The 16,367-nt window shown below is 44.9% G+C and overlaps 1 protein-coding gene across 2 annotated transcripts in view; it reads right to left on the bottom strand.

The window, feature by feature from the left end:
* The window catches only part of SLC4A10 (solute carrier family 4 member 10), a 312,704-nt gene that overhangs the window by 171,996 nt on the left and 124,341 nt on the right, over window positions 1–16,367 (bottom strand). For both annotated transcript variants that reach the window (XM_075317262.1, XM_075317263.1), the window contains exons 3-4: window positions 7,873–8,025; window positions 1,816–1,954 (exon numbers count right to left, since the gene is read on the bottom strand). In XM_075317262.1, coding sequence (XP_075173377.1) covers window positions 1,816–1,954; window positions 7,873–8,025 — 292 coding nt within the window. The remainder of the gene's footprint in view (window positions 1–1,815; window positions 1,955–7,872; window positions 8,026–16,367) is intronic.

Below are 16,367 nucleotides of genomic sequence, written 5' to 3'. Positions count from 1 at the left end.
GCGGTCATTTAACATTTCTACCATTGGAACCCTATGAAGCTCAATAGTCCTGGGACTTCTAGTGTTAAAGCACCACTCTAATTATTTTGTTACCGACCCCTGTATCATATTCACCTACCGGCTGCTCCTGTGACGCCCTGACAAAATCAGGTTGTCACAGAAGACTGCATCCATCTTCCAGATGCGGGATTCTCTCCCCTTTGGCCCTCCATCACAACCCCACACGAAGGTACATACACCAGCCACAAAGCCTAGTCACCCCCTCCCCAAGGACAATAGGGACACACCAGTGGGTGGGACCAGGCAGATGGTGCCACCGACCTAAGGGTTCTGAGGTGTCAAGGGGAGGGAACACACAGTTGAGTGGAGACAGAGGAAGAGAGAGGAGTGAAGTGGTAGTCGGGGGTTGTAGCTCCCGGACTACCGGACTACTTGAGCTGACTAGGTGGCAGACGGGAGAGCAGGGCCACAGGCGACGGAGACCCGGTTGCGGGAGACCTGGAGTGGACTGGGGCAGGGTTGTAGCCCGCCGGTGACGACAATGGGAATCCAGTCCAGAGGCCGTGCACAGTCGGGGTGCCTGGACCCTTGAGCGAGGACAGCTTCAAGCACCTTGTCAATTAGCCAGCAGGGAACAAGATTCCACGTCTTGTCCCACCAGCAGCCAAGATAGAGCGAGACGGAAGCCCAACGCGGGGGATAGGGCGTCTGCAAGTGCCTGCAAAAATCCCAAGGGTCAGATCTCACGGGCCACAGCTCCCACAGCAAAGACACTGGGAGTGGACTTTCCCCGTTTCTTGTGGACTAGTCAACACACAAGACAACACAGACGTGCAGGAGGAAGGGCCCCTGTCCTGTCTACCAATGTGCGGTACCCGAGCACACCCCTCCGGAGGCTACCGGTATCCGTCACTTGGTTTACTATCTGGACTCTGTGGGATTTATTCAAAAAACAGTGAGTACACCGGTATCAGCCAGTCCAGCCTACAGACTGTGTCCCAGCATTCCACTGGCCCCGGGACAACACCTCCCCTACCCGTGGAGGCGATATCATCCTGCTGCCCCGCTCCATCAGCCCCGGGGCCCCATACCAAGGCAGCGGCAGTGTCACCAACAATCACCGCAACCCACGGGTGGCGTCACTGACAAACTCTCCCCTATAAATAACCCACTTATTTAGTTGTGAGGACGGATGTCTGCACGAGCCTGGGTCCGGCTGCCACTCGAGCCACAGCAACGATCCCGAATCTGAGCATCCCGAGCAGCCCCTGCCGTGGTCTGTCCCTCGTCCACAACACTCCATCTTCGTTGTTCCTGTGATTTGTGACCATCAGTAGTTCATGGAGTACACCTGAGGTCACAACTCAATACACGTCTATGAGATCCTCACACTGGCTCTCATAGACTTGCATTGAAAGTTTTTGATGCAACGTCTGACTTACGGCCATGTAGCGCTGAAAATTAAAATGCTGGACTGGTGCTTTAAAGCGGTATTTACACCTTTACACCTATTGCAACACTGTCCTCATCCATGTGAGTGTTGTGTATTCCCGATTGTTTCTATTCACGTTTATGTGTCTGTAAATAATAAGTACACCCCTGTGGCACTCCAAAGAGTCACTCTTTTCTCATAGTTGAAGTCCATTCAATCACAGAATGATGATCCTTTAGTACCATAATACATCACTTTCCTTCTATTTGTCGACTTCATATATTTTTATATTTACACATCAGGTAAATGTAATGGTTTCTATCCAGTTCTTTTCTATTTTCTTTAGGTTTACAGCATAGCTGACGTATTGCACGAATACTGACCTGGCCATCTCCCTCCATTCAGCGTCATCTCCCTCCCGTAGACATATTTCATCCAGTTCTGTGAATAGATCGTGGGGAATGTGCTCTTCATCATCATCCTCTGTTCCCAGGATGAACTGCACCCTCTGAGATGGCGTGTCTATGACGAAAGGTAATACAGAAAAAGAGTCAAGAATGCAAGAGTTGTGCACCTGTAAAGCCCCCTAAACCCCCAGATTTATCTTGATCCGGGTACATGGAGCTGAGTTATTGAACTATGGAACATAGTGAAAAATATATTGTTTCTTATACCCCTGGAAACCCTATTGACCAAGATAAAAAAAAGTTTCTGGCTAGTACAACAGCCCAGGATCATTTATTTATTTATTTTAATTTACTTATTTTACTCACTTATATTGGATTTGTGGAGACTACAGATTCTGGCATTTTGCCTGCTAAACTCTCTGATGTCTGTGATCAGCGCAGGGAGACGCAGACATTGACCCACAGACTTAGGCGGGCTTTGCACGTTGCGACATCGCAAGCCGATGCTGCGATGCCGCACGCGATAGTCCCCGCCCCCGTCGCAGGTACGATATCCTTGTGATAGTTGCCGTAGCGAACATTATCGCTACGGCAGCTTCACATGGACTCACCTGTCCTGCGACCGTCGCTCTGGCCGGCGACCCGCCTCCTTATTAAGGGGGCAGGTCGTGCGGCGTCACAGCGACGTCACACGGCAGGCGGCCAATAGGAGCGGAGAGGCGGAGATGAGCGGGATGTAAACACCCCACCCACCTCCTTCCTTCCGCATATCCTACGGAACCCGCGGTGATGCCGGTAGGAGATGTTTCTCGCTCCTGCCACTTCACACACAGCAATGTGTGCTGCCGCAGGAGCGAGGAACAACATCGGACCGTCGCGTCAGCGTAATTATGGATTACGCCGACGCTGCACCGATGATACGATTACGACGATTTTGCGCTCGTTAATCGTATCATCGAACCTTTACACACTACGATGTCGCATGCGACGCCGGATGTGCGTCACTTTCAATTTGCCCCCACCGACATCGCACCTGCGATGTCGTAGTGTGCAAAGCCCGCCTTAGACAACAGGTTGGATCTGGTCAGGAGAATAGTAAGGCACTGGACTCTAGTGTCTCCACCTTCAGAAGTCATCTAGAGGCAAGGGATAGCCAAGGGTCCCCTAGCGTGAGGGACAGTATAGGAGCCACCTGTCCCTTTCTATTCTGCAGTAACATCATGACAGGATTCTTGTTAAAGGAGACCCCGTCATGGGCAGCAAAAGTAGGAAATTTTTACATTTTTAAAATGTAACTGTTATTTTAGGAGAACTTGCAGCTCCTCCCTCTGCCTCTAGCTACTCCTGCTGCTTTTAGCTTCTCCTGCCGCTTCTAACTTCTCCCTCTAGCTCCTCCCTCTGCCTTTAGCTCCTCCTTCTGCCTCTAGCGCCTTTTTCTGCCTCTAGCTCCTCCTGCTGCTTCTAGCTCCTCCCTCTAGCTCCTTTTTCTGCCTGTAGCTCCTCCTTCTGCCTCTAGCTCCTCCTGCTGCTTCTAACTCCTCCTTCTAGCTCTTTTTTTCTGCCTGTAGCTCCTCCGTCTGCCTCTAGCTCCTCCCTCTAGCTCTTCCCGTTGCCTGTAGCTCCTCTCTCTACCTCTAGCTCCTCCTGCTGCTTCTAGCTCCTCCCTCTTCTTTCCATTGAATCTTATGAGCACCAACTGTGTCATGTCCCTTCGCAGTAATGGAAAAAATCCATATTCACTAAAGACAGATGTTACCCATGGATTGAGAGTGAATGATCAAACCAGGAAGGGAAAAGCTTCCTTTGTACTATTGATTTATGACAACAACAAAAATTAAAACAACTTTTTAAATACACATTAAATACAATATTATATTGAGAACTGAAGACCAGAGCAAAAGGAAATGTGAGGGGCGATACCAGTGAAAAATATTCTGAAATAAAATCTAATATATCACAGAAAATGTATTGTAAATGACAGAAATAAAACTATCAAGTAAACAATCCTAAACTGTGCAGAACTACAGAGATCAGCACCATGGACAGCGGCACACCCACATCATATGCACACAGTAAAGCTATGTGCGCACAGTGGGTTTTTCGCGGCGTTTTTGCACGTTTTTCAGGTGCGTTTTTGTGTATTTTTGGGCTCAAAACTGCATGACTTTGCTTCCCCAGCAAAGTCTATAGTGGGCTTTACACGCTGCGATATCGTTAATGAATTATAGTCGGGGTCACGTTGTTTGTGACGCACATCCGGCGTCATTAACGATATCGCAGCGCGTGACACTTATGAGCGACCTAAAACGATCGCAAAAATCGGTCAAAATCGTTTGCCGCGGAGAGGTTGTTCTGAAACAAAAATCATTGTCTGCTTATTAGCGATGTTGTTCCTCGTTCCTGCGGCACCACACATCGCTCATCATCGCTCATCATCGCGCATCGGCAATGCGGAAGGAAGGAGGTGGGCGGGATGTTTAGGTCCCGCTCATCTCCGCCCCTCCGCTTCTATTGGACGCCTGCCGTGTGACGTCGCTGTGACGCCGCACGACCCGCCCCCTTAGAAAGGAGGCGGATCGCTGGCCAGAGCGACATCAGAGAGCAGGTAAGTCCGTGTGACGGGGGTAAGCGAGGTGGACATGTCAATTCTTTCCTGCGTTTTTCTGCATTTTCCCCCCATGCAATGCATTGGAAAAACGCAGAAAAATGCAGCGATCAAAAACGCATCAAAACGCAGCAAAAAACGCACCAAAACGCGATTTCGCGTGTTTTTGCAGCGGGTGCGTTTTTATGCGTTTTTAGAGGCCAAAAACGCACAAAAACGCAGCGTCAAAAAACGCTGTTTGCACACATAGCCTAAAGGGCACAGGGGTTCTCCAGTTGTATCAAAATATGGCCCAATTACGGTGTGATAAAAATCAGCTTTGTGTTCAATGTCTCACTAATTCCAAGAGCTCTTATAGATGTCAATGAATGAGTATAATTTTCCTTACATCCATGGGCCGAGCTTTAAACTCAATCTGCCACATTATGTATGAGATTTTAATAAACCAAGCTGCTCATCATTCCCTTTAAGGAGTTGTCCAGTTTGTCCACACTATGTGACTGCAGACTTGTAAATCCTCACATTGTGCACAGCGCACACTGTAAGGAGTCTCCGGTACCAATAGGTGGTCATCTGACCGTAAGTATATGACATGAATAGCGGCCACATTCTGACTAGACGTGCACCGCCTTGCTCAATTCACTTGTAATGGGCAAAGCCGCACTTGTCTAGTAGGGATGTGCACACCACATACTTGCAGTCACATGACCACCTGTTCCCAGTATCGGAGAATCCTGACACCACATGTTGTGCGTGATCTGAAGATTTACAAGTCTGCAGTCATGTAGTAAACTTAAGTGCCAAACATAGACAGCCCCTTTAAATTTTACAGTGGATCCGTCACAATACACAATATCAGTAATGTAAACTGCATATATTATGAAATAATCTCTTAGAAAAGATGAGACTGGTATACTTATTGTAATAATCCATGTCAGAATGGTGTATATAGTAATCCTTTCTGAAGGTTTAAACTCCATCCCACCTAGCCTGATTGACAGCTCCTCAGTGACCCTCCTCCATGCTGCTGCTGCTGAGATCTCACACTGCTCAGTATATGCTGCAGCTGTGAGTTAGGCTAGGTAGGAGGAATGAGAGTCATAAAATGTTCATTTTATAATCAGGATCATACAGCCATTCTGACATGAATTTTGAAAATAAGTACACCAGCCTCATCAGATCTAAGAGATCTGCTTATATATGTATGCAGTTTGTATTGATAAATCTGATGATAGATCTGCTTTCATGGGAAGACCTGCATATCTGCAAGGGCACATCGAAATATGGGGTATTTTATGGTACCTTGGTTGTCAGATATCGCACATATGTGAATTTGATTTACAGAAGTGAAACTTTACCATCTTAAGGCTACTTTACACGCTGCGATATCGGTCCCGATATCGCTAGCGAGGGTCCCCGCCCCCATCTGTTGTGCGACATGGGCAAATCGCTGCCAGTGCCGCACAACATCGCGCAGACCCGTCATACATACTTACCTGCCCGGCGACGTCGCTGTGACCAGCGAACTGCCTCCTTTCTAAGGGGGCGGTCCGTGCGGCGTCACAGCGACGTCACTGAGCGGCCACCCAATAGAAGCGGAGGGGCGGAGATGAGTGGCCGGAACATCCCGCCCACCTCCTTCCTTCCGCATAGCGGCTGGGAGGCAGGTAAGGAGAGGTTCCTCGTTCCTGCGGTGTCACACGGAGCGATGTGTGCTGCCGCAGGAACGACAAACTACATCGTTACTGCTGCAGTAACGATAATCGAGAATGGACCCCCATGTCACCGATGAGCGATTTTGCACGTTTTTGCAACGATGCAAAATCGCTCATCGGTGTCACACACAGCAACATCGCTAATGCGGCCGGATGTGCGTCACCAATTCCGTGACCCCCAACGACTCCGCATTAGCGATGTCGCAGCGTGTAAAGCCCCCTTTAGGCTATGTGCGCACTAGAAAATTGACTTTCTTAAGAAAAATCTGCACCCTCTGACAGAATACCGCACCCGCATTTTTGCTGTGATTTGAAGCGTTTTTGCCGCGGTTTTGCTGCGGTTTTTCCGCGGGTTAGTCCCTGAGATTTTTGACCTTTATCTATGGCAAAAAACATAGATAAAGGTACCTGCAGAAAAGAAGTGACATGCACATTAATTCCGCAGCGGGGAAATCCGCAGGTATAAAAAAAACACAGTGTGCGCACAGCATTTTTTTATACCCATAAGTTTTGCTGGGAAATGACTGCACAAATGTTAGACACATTTTCCGCGGCAAATCCGCGGTAAATCCGCAGCGTGCGCACATAGCCTTACATCGTTCAAGCACATATTCAGTCTAACATCTTCCAGCTCTAAAAATTAATAGGACATCACTTTGGATAGTAAATCTCCCATTTAATATATGCCCTCCTCAATTTAAACAGTTGTCCAACTTTGGGGACCGTTTTTTAAAAAAAACAAGGAAAAATTTGGAGAAAATATCACTTTTGCAATTGGGTTTCATTTACAAAATCTCCACCATTTGGCTTTTATCGTCTTTGTTTCTCTGCACGCTTAACTTTGATGAGGTTATAAATCAGATAAATGGAGCCCACAAAAATACAAATAAAAGACCTACAAATTTCCTGTTAGACTGCCATAGCGGGCTCACTGATGGATTCTCAGTTTACTCATTCTACAACCAGTAATAGACAGTGTAAGGGGTACTTTGCACGCTGCGACATCGCAAGGAGATGCTGCGATGTCGAGCGCGATAGTCCCCACCCCCGTCGCAGCAGCGATATCTTGTGATAGCTGGCGTAGCGAACATTATCGCTACGCCGGCTTCACATGCACTCACCTGCCGTGCGACGTCGCTCTGGCCGGCGACCTGCCTCCTTCTTAAGGGGGCGGGTCGTGCGGCGTCACAGCGACGTCACACGGCAGGCGGCCAATAGCAGCGGAGGGGCGGAGATGAGCAGGATGTAAACATCCCGCCCACCTCCTTCCTTCCGCATTGCAGCCGGGACGCAGCTAGGAGATGTTCCTCGCTCCTGCGGCTTCATACACAGCGATGTGTGCTGCCGCAGGAACGAGGAACAACATCGGACCTGTCGCTGCACCGGCATTATGGAAATGTCGGACACTACACAGATGATACGATAACGACGCTTTTGCGCTCGTTAATCGTATAAAAAAGGATTTACACACTATGATATCGACCGACGCCGGATGTGCGTCACTTTCGATTTGACCCCACCGACATCGCACCTGCGATGTCGTAGTGTGCAAAGCCCGCCTTACACAAAGGCAACAAGAGCCAAATGGTGCAACATTTTTAATGAAACCAAATTGAAAAAATTATTTTTAGCCTCAAATACATCGAGAAAAAAAGATTTTGAACCCTCTCTGTCGTAAATAGATCGTAGACACGCTGCAGTATTAGGCGGTACCGTATGTAGGAGAGTCCCGTCCATCTTCTAAACCCGAATCCCGTTCTCGGTCTCTTTTTCTGTGTTTGTGTCCACGATGTCGGTGACTGTGACGACGATGACTTTTTCGACCTCCGAGAGGTACATGAACTCCGATAAACAATGTGCGATGTCCTTCAAAAAAAATGATAAAAGAGGCAGAAGTTTACTATTACATATACTTTAAAATCTGCTTTCATATAAAAGGCAAAATTTACTCAAATTCTGCATCAGATAATTCAATTTTGGGGATTCTGTTCCGAAGCTCCAAATCCTCTGCTTCTCGTTTGCAAGAACAAAGGTCAAAGGAATTGTGCGGGATTTGTTTCTAAAAGTTGCTTGATATCTTATAAAACTATATCAGAACTATTTTTTACCTAAAAAATTCCCCTCCACCCTTGTGGTGCCACTATAATGGACCCTAGATGTCCTGCCGCAATACCATCACATGATCCATCAATCTCATGACCGCTGCAACCAATCGCTGGATGTGGCCGTCCCACATGTATGTATGGCATGGAGTGATAGAGGTGATGTCTAGGGATCAGTGGAGTAAAATAAATTCTGTGAAGGTGTAAAGTGCCCTCAAATGTATCATCCAAAGGAAGATTAGGTCAATGTATCTGGCCCACCATGCTCCATTTTCTTAGTACAAGCACCAATCACCCATTCCACCACAGTGTTATTTGAAAAGATCCTCGTGGGAGGGGTCTAATGTATGGAATGTATGGATTCTGCCTGCAGATTTGGCAGTGCTCTGAGTGCTGAGCTCTGTATAACCCCGCCCATACCACTGATTGGCAGTTTTATGTGTACAAATGAATAGGCAGAAAGGCATGGGCGTGGTCAGACTATCTTTCTGTAGAGCAATATTTTCCTGCTAATAAAACAGTAATTTTATAAAAAATTATGCTAAGCAGCTTAGTAAGTGACGCATCGCTGGAATCAGGGTCTCTGTTTGTAGATTATGGTAGATTAAGTCAATGTACCCCGCCCGTCAAGCTCTATTTTCTTAGTACAGGCACCGGTCACCCATTCCACTACACAGTTATCTAAAAAGATCCTCGTGGGAGTGGTCTAATGTATGTAATATATGGGTACTGTCTGGAGATTTAGCAATGAATGCTGAGCTCTGTCTAAACCCCGCCCACACCACTGATTGGCAACTTTATGTGCACACTCTGCATAGGCAGAAAGCTTCAAATAAGAGGTGTCGGCATGGTCAGACTACCTTTCTGCAGAGCAATATTCTCCTGCTGATAAAACAATTTTTTTATAAAAACTTCACTAAGCAGCCCAGTAAGTAACACATTGCTGGAATCAGGATCCCTTCTCCTATGTTATGCTGCTCTCAGATTGGGTGGCAAAAACCTGGTGACACATTTCATTTAAAGGGAACTAATCAGCAGGATTTTCATATATAAAGTAAAGCCGGTGCTATACTGGGGCTAGGACGCTGAATGTAAGCATAGCTTCTGTTCAGAGATTAGATGTTTTATTTCATAAATATGTGCAAGTAAAGTTCCAGCAATGCACTGCTATTTGATTGACAGGTGCAACTGGAAGAGAATATGTGGGTCGGGTTTTGCTATCCATTCCCACCCCGTCTGCCTGCCTGCCTGGCCTTCCTCTACCTGTTGCCATCATAGAAGTTAAATCCGGCGCAAGCAGACAGACGGGCGGGAATAGATAGCAAAACCCGACCCATATATTCCCCTCCTGTTGCACCTGTCAATCAAATAGTAGTGCATTGCTGGAACTTTACTTACACATATTTCTGAAATAAAAGATCCAATCTCAGAACAAAATCTATGCTTACATTCAGCATCCCAGTACCAGTGTAGCACTGGCTTTACTTTATATATGAAAATCCTGATGGTTGGTTCCCTTTAAGGGAAATAGGAAAATGATCTAATTTATTAATCTGCAGATTTCTACAAGTTCTGTAATAATGGAAATATGCTAGAATAATACTTTTGCAATTGGGAGAATATTTTCTTGCCCTTGTTGAAACGTGTGTGTAAAAGAAAAGCAGAAGATCATTAATTTTTCTAAATGAAGCGTACTGAAGTGTGTAAAAACATATATTCTGAGCACTTGACTGATGGCGTAATTGCATTTTTATTTATTTGCTGGTTTCCCCGTGGTATTGTATAATGCTTATATCTGTATAATGAACTACTGTATAATGATTTCTGCATAGACAGCTCACAGATGTTTAGTGAGAAGATTGGGAATACTTAGCACCCCCCTATTCTGGTTCTGGTATTTGACCTGAGTTACAATAAAATATTTGTCAAAAGCAATATTGTCATTAAGTGACCAGAGACAGAAACCGCGATAATGAGAATGACTCAGTTCACATGTGGCGGCGGGAGAAAAGCCGGGGGCTACATTACTAGAGAAACCACTTGTTCATATAGGCTGATTATGCCATGGTTTTCCTGCAGTTGGTGTGTAAGATGCCCCGAACCCACGATTTACAGGTGCACGTTTTTTTAAGCAAATAATGTGAAAAAAAATTAAAAGTTGTATTCCCATCTCTGCTCATTGCTGTTGTAAACAGTCAAGAAGCAGGACTGTTGTAAACGTCGTCTGTGTGGGTGCTGTTCTGAAGCTCCCTCTTGTGGCCAGGAATGATAGTGGAGCTAAATCTGAGCCATTGACTCAGACAGGTGCCGGTCTTAATTGGGAATTGGGGAAGTCCTATTGCAGATAAGTCTGGTCTATATAGGAGAACACTTTCTGCCCGGCTAACGCCGGTTCTAATTGTATATTCCCTGTCTTTGTTCCTGGCCTGGAGATTTGTCCTTCCCTGTATCCCTGAGCAAGACTTCTGCAGATAAGTTTCAGTTTTTGCCTTGCTTTCAGGTTTACACCTTAGGGTGTTGTTTTTGCTTGTTTTGCTGTGTATCTGTTTTCTTGCAGATGAAGTTTTGTTTCTATTGTGTTGTGAGCATGGAGGTTCCCCCTGTGCTAGCTCTCCTGCAGGAAAGGGATTTTTATTCCTGTCTGATTTGATTATTTGCTCTTCTGTATTTTGTGTTCTTTTTGGTATTTTGTTCTCCCATTATTTACAGGAGTACCTGATATAGTGGGGGTGAGGTCATATGACATCAAGGGCCTTTTTTACTATCAGGTTTTTGGTATTTTTCTATAGGGATTTTGCACTGACCACAATCAGTTCCTTTCCTTTGCTTTGTATCAAGTTAGTTGGGCCTTGCCTTTGCTAATTCTATTTTTCCTGAGTATAGTGTTTTTCTATATCACCATAATCTTTATATGTGGGGCACTACCTACTCCTTTGGGGACTGTTCTGAGGCAAGGTAGATGTCCTCATTTCATTCTGTGAGGCGTAGCTAGTTTCTCAGGCTGTGACGAGGCATCTAGGATTTTAGGAACGCTCCACGGCTACTTCTAGTGTGGTCTGATAGTCAGAAGATTGCGTTAAGCCCAGGTTCCAACTACTCCTGTTTTTTTATGTTTTTTCACTTATGGGAGTCTTTTGTAACCTTCCACGGTTACCGGATCACAACACAGAACAGTCAAAAGAGCAAAATAATGCACCTCACCCCTGAAGAAGAATAGAATACATCGTTATCGAAACGTACGTTGGGCTGGCTGGAGGACTTTGTTTGGAGACCGACCCTGATACCACCATAGCGGTAACCTCGCCTTGGGAATGATCCCACTACCTGCTAGGTACGATATCTATCACCCTATGGACTTTGATATGCTTATCAATGGAGGGCAATACGTATTATATACACTAATAGCAAGCTTCCATGTTCTGTTTACCGCTACGGTTTTGTTATAACATGTTTATATTGTATGGTAATAGCATGGGGTGGCTTTATTTATTCTGGCCGGGTCTTTGTTTTTAATGACCTTTTAACAAAAAGCGTTTTTTCACCATTTTTATATAAATGTACAGTAAATGATATTTGCACTTTAAAAGCTCCTTTTCTCCTTTCTTAGAGCAAAATAATGGTACACACACGCACTTAGCGCACTTAGTCACTTGCTCTACAGATCGGTGTTTAGATAGTAAAACTGTTTTCTACAAATCAGCCAATAGAAATAATTGTCTACCCTGCTTCTCAGAAGAGGAGCAGAGCCTTTATTGTATCATTGAATATAAGGTAGCAGAGAAAACTCCTTATGTTTACAAATATTAAAAAAATAATAGCTGCCACAGGGGGAAGGAGACTGATTCTATTTAGAACCCACCTTTCACAGTACAAATTAGCAGCACCAAAGGGGATGCAAAATACTAGAACAAAACTACTTTGAAAACTACTCTTGAGTTGAAAAACATTAGTTAGTATTCAGGGCCACTAGTATCTCACTAATTAAGTGGTTTGTCCCACTAACACTCATCTCGTATCCGCATATTAGGTGATTACTATATGATCAGAGAATGCCTCACTTTCTGGGACCCTCACTGATCACAAATGGAGTGATCGTACATATGCGTGATCACCACTCCTTTTACTGTCTATAGGAGTAGTGGTCAAACATGCACTATGCACTGATCCTAAGAGCCCATAGAAGTTAATAGAGAGGTGGTCTCACATGTGCACTACTACTCAACTTTCATGAGGCACACACGAACCGCAGTCTTGTGATTAGTTGGGGTCCCGGTAATTGAACCCCCCCCCCCCTTCCTCTAAGTAACCATGGAAATTATTGATTGGATAATCCCTTTAAACATTTTTTTATTGTTAAAAAAAGTCACCTAGGTGACATAGTTACATAGGTTGAAAAACTTAGGTCCAGCTAGTTCAACCTTCCTCCATTAATTCTATATTTTGTCATTGTCACTTATAACATACAATGTTGTGTAGTGAGGAAATCATCCAGCCCTTTTCTTAAAGCCATTATAGTATCTGCCATTACTACCTCTTGTGGTCGGCATTCCACAGTCTGACTGCTCTAACTGTAAAGAATCCTTTCCTACTTAGCTGCCGGAATCGCTTTTCTTGCACCCGCAGTGTATGCCCCCTGGTCCTTAGTATTGTCCTTGGAGGGAATGAGTCATGTGCTAGTGCTTTGTGTCATTTTTATTCTTCAGCACTATATATATATATATATATATATATATATATATATATATATATATATATATACACTGTGTGTATATATATAAGAAAAGGAAGAGTTAAACCTGGTGTAGGTATAGGCAATAAATCTGACCAGACATTTCTTTTGTTCTTAGAGGGAATCTGTCAGCAGGTTTTTGCTATGCAAGCTGAAGCCAGCATACTGTAAGGGTTAAGACAAGATGTTTAGGCATGCCTGTGGTGTTACAGTTCGATCAGTTGTTAATTTGCTATGTTTGTTTGAGCCGCCAGAACCTTATCATTGCTGTGGCTGGGTGGCTTGCGCCTCCTCCTGTGACTGACACCTCACTGTCAATATACAATCTCTATTGAGAGCCTGATGTGGGCAGTGACAGCTCCCTGGGCTCAGCTACATGACTAAAGCTAAAAATGCAGATTGTGTCAAAACAGCTGCACCCAGTAAGCTAAGTGATACAATGTTGGATTCAGAATCTCCTTGCCTACATTATGCTGCTCTCAGATGAGGTAGCAGAAACCTGCTGACAGATTATTTTATGATAGTTTTTTCCTACTAACCCGAAAATTGGAAAATTTGGACATAAATTTTCACTGATTTCCATTTGATGGCAATTTTTTATGCTTTACAATTGACCTTAAGTCACTTATATTAATATTCCTCTAATCCTCGGAATAGTACATCGCACCCCTCCCCCACTATGAATACAATGTGCTCTGTAAAACATTCAATTTGAAAGTCTAAAGCCCGCTTTACACACTACAATATATCTTACAATGTGTCAGCGGGGTCACGTCGTAAGTGACACACATCCGGCATCGTAAGGTACATTGTAGTGTGTGACAGCTACGTGCGATTGTGATTGAACGGTAAAACGTTCATCGCACGCACGTCGTTCATTCCTCATGAATTGAACGTCAGATTGTTCATCGTACCCGGGGTAGCGCACATCGCAGTGTGTGACACCCCGGGAACGATGAACAGATCTTACCTGCGTCCTGCGGCTCCCGCCGGCAATACGGAAGGAAGGAGTTGGGCGGGATGTTTACGTCCTGCTCATCTCCGCCCCTCCGCTGCTATTGGCCAGCTGCCGCGTGACGTCGATGTGACGCCAAACGTCCCTCCCACTCCAGGAAGTAGACGTTCGCTGCCCACATCGAGGTCGTATGGACGGGTAAGTGCGTGTGACGAGGGTTAATCGTTTGTGCAGCACATTCAACAAAATTGAACGTGCCGCACATACGATGGGGGCGGTTACGATCGCATACGATATCGTATGCAGAATCGTAACATGTAAAGCAGGCTTTAAGTCTCATAATCTTTCAATACATTGTAAACAATTAGTGAATATATACTATATATATATATATATATATATATATATGTACTATATATGTTCTGTACAATGCACACAGATACTAATGAAGACACGATTGACCTAAAGTATTCCGTCACCTTCAGCAATGGCTGCAAATTGAATAGCAGTAATTAAAGCAGAATTGTTCTAATCAGATAACACGTTTCTAGGATAACGCAGACAAAAGTATATTGTTCATGTAAGATCTACACACAGGGAATATAAGCAGCTTTCCAACACTTGAGGTTTACTGCGCTCTTTGCAAGGTTGTTTGCTTTTTTTTACTTATAAAATCTGACAAGCCAAAAAATTGTTTGTTTTTTTTTCAATTTTTAAGGCATTAGAAAAATTAAAGATCTAAAGACAAGACCTGTCTATACTCCCTTTTATTGATCATGGCAGCGCTTAAAGAGCACCAATCACCAGGATTTTCCTATATGACCTAAAGCCAGTGCTATACTGGCACTATCAGGCTGATTCTATACATACCTTTAGTTGTTAGCTGGGATGTAAAGTTTGTAAACTCAGCAGCTTGTTGAGTGACAGCAGCTGCCAATCAGCTAATAGCTGGGGTGGGTATTCATAGCTATCCCCTCCCCCTATTACTTATGCTAATTATTTTATACAATCGTTTTACTTTGTGACTAAAAGGACCTGTGCTGATGTCATACCCATGTGACCAGAAGGGGTGGGGCCTCAGCCAACAGAGCTGATACCAGGAAGCAACATTTTTCTGTTGGCTAGAGGCCCCACTCCTTCTGGTCACATGGGTGTGACATCATAACAGGTCCTTTTAGTCACAAAGTAAAACGATTGTATAAAATAATTAGCATAAGTAACAGGGGAAGGCATAACTATGAATACCCCCGAGCTATCAGCTGATCAGCAGCTGTTGTCATTGAAGAAACTGCTAATTTTACACACTTTACTTGCTTGTTTTTCAAAACCTAAACATCCGAGCTGACAACTAAAGGTATGTATAGAATCAGCCTGATAGTGCCAGTATAGCACTGGCTTTAGGTTATATAGGAAAATTCTGGTGATTGGTGCTCTTTAAAGACGTTCCAAGCCAGAGCTCCATTTTTGGTGGATAAATCCTCTCCTTGAATGATACAATTGCCCATTTTTTTCCATGCCCATTATGTAATATTACATTTGCGCAGCTGGAAAAATATTCAGCTACCCCAGTGATCGGTTAATTGCTCTGTCAGTTTCTATTAGAGGAGGGTTGGCTTCATGAAATTACCATTTTAACCTTTGAAGATTGTATTAAAGGAATATTTTTTTTATCCATAAGGTTTTATTTGAAATAATATATTCAACTATATTCACCTTCTCCGGCAATAGTGCTGCCTCTCCAACCCTGTTTTGGTCTTTGTTGACAGACAGAAATGATGATGTCATGACTACAGCCCATATACTGCTGCAGTCAATCACTGGGCTCAATGTCTCGTGCTACCTGCCTATGAAGATCTGCTGAGTCCAGTGATTGGGTGCAGCAGTGCAAAGGGGGAGAGACAGCACTGAAACAACCTAGGATGGAGAGTAAAGCTGAATTTTTATTTTTTTTTGGGGGGGGGGGGCAAAACAAAAATATTCTGGTTTACCCTTTTATTTTCCTCGTTCAATTTTTATTAGATATGATTAGTTATGAGTGAATAATAAAATATTTGGGTTTGGCGTATTCATACCGAATACCTAGTACTATTCTTCCCGTATCTATATATATAATTGCCTTATTCTGTCTGTGTGTCTGTCTGTCTTGCTCCAAAATTGTGTCCTTAAGGTGACAAACAGCGGATTGGCCGCTCGCCTCGCCTCGGCTCCTCCCCCCTGCACGGATTAGCCGTTCACCTCGGCTCCGCCCCCCGCACGGATTGGCCGCTCGCCCAGGCTCCGCCTCCCCGCTGGCCGTTCGCCTCGCCTCGGCTCCGCCCCCCCGCACGGATTGGCCGCTCGCCCAGGCTCTGCCCCCCACACGGATTGGCCTCTCGCCCCGGCCCCCTGCACGCATTGGCAACTCGGCCACGCCCCGCCCCCC

This window comes from Anomaloglossus baeobatrachus, chromosome 7 (assembly GCF_048569485.1).
Source record: "Anomaloglossus baeobatrachus isolate aAnoBae1 chromosome 7, aAnoBae1.hap1, whole genome shotgun sequence".
Classification (NCBI taxonomy): domain Eukaryota; kingdom Metazoa; phylum Chordata; class Amphibia; order Anura; family Aromobatidae; genus Anomaloglossus; species Anomaloglossus baeobatrachus.
This window is presented reverse-complemented; position numbering and strand designations above follow the sequence as displayed.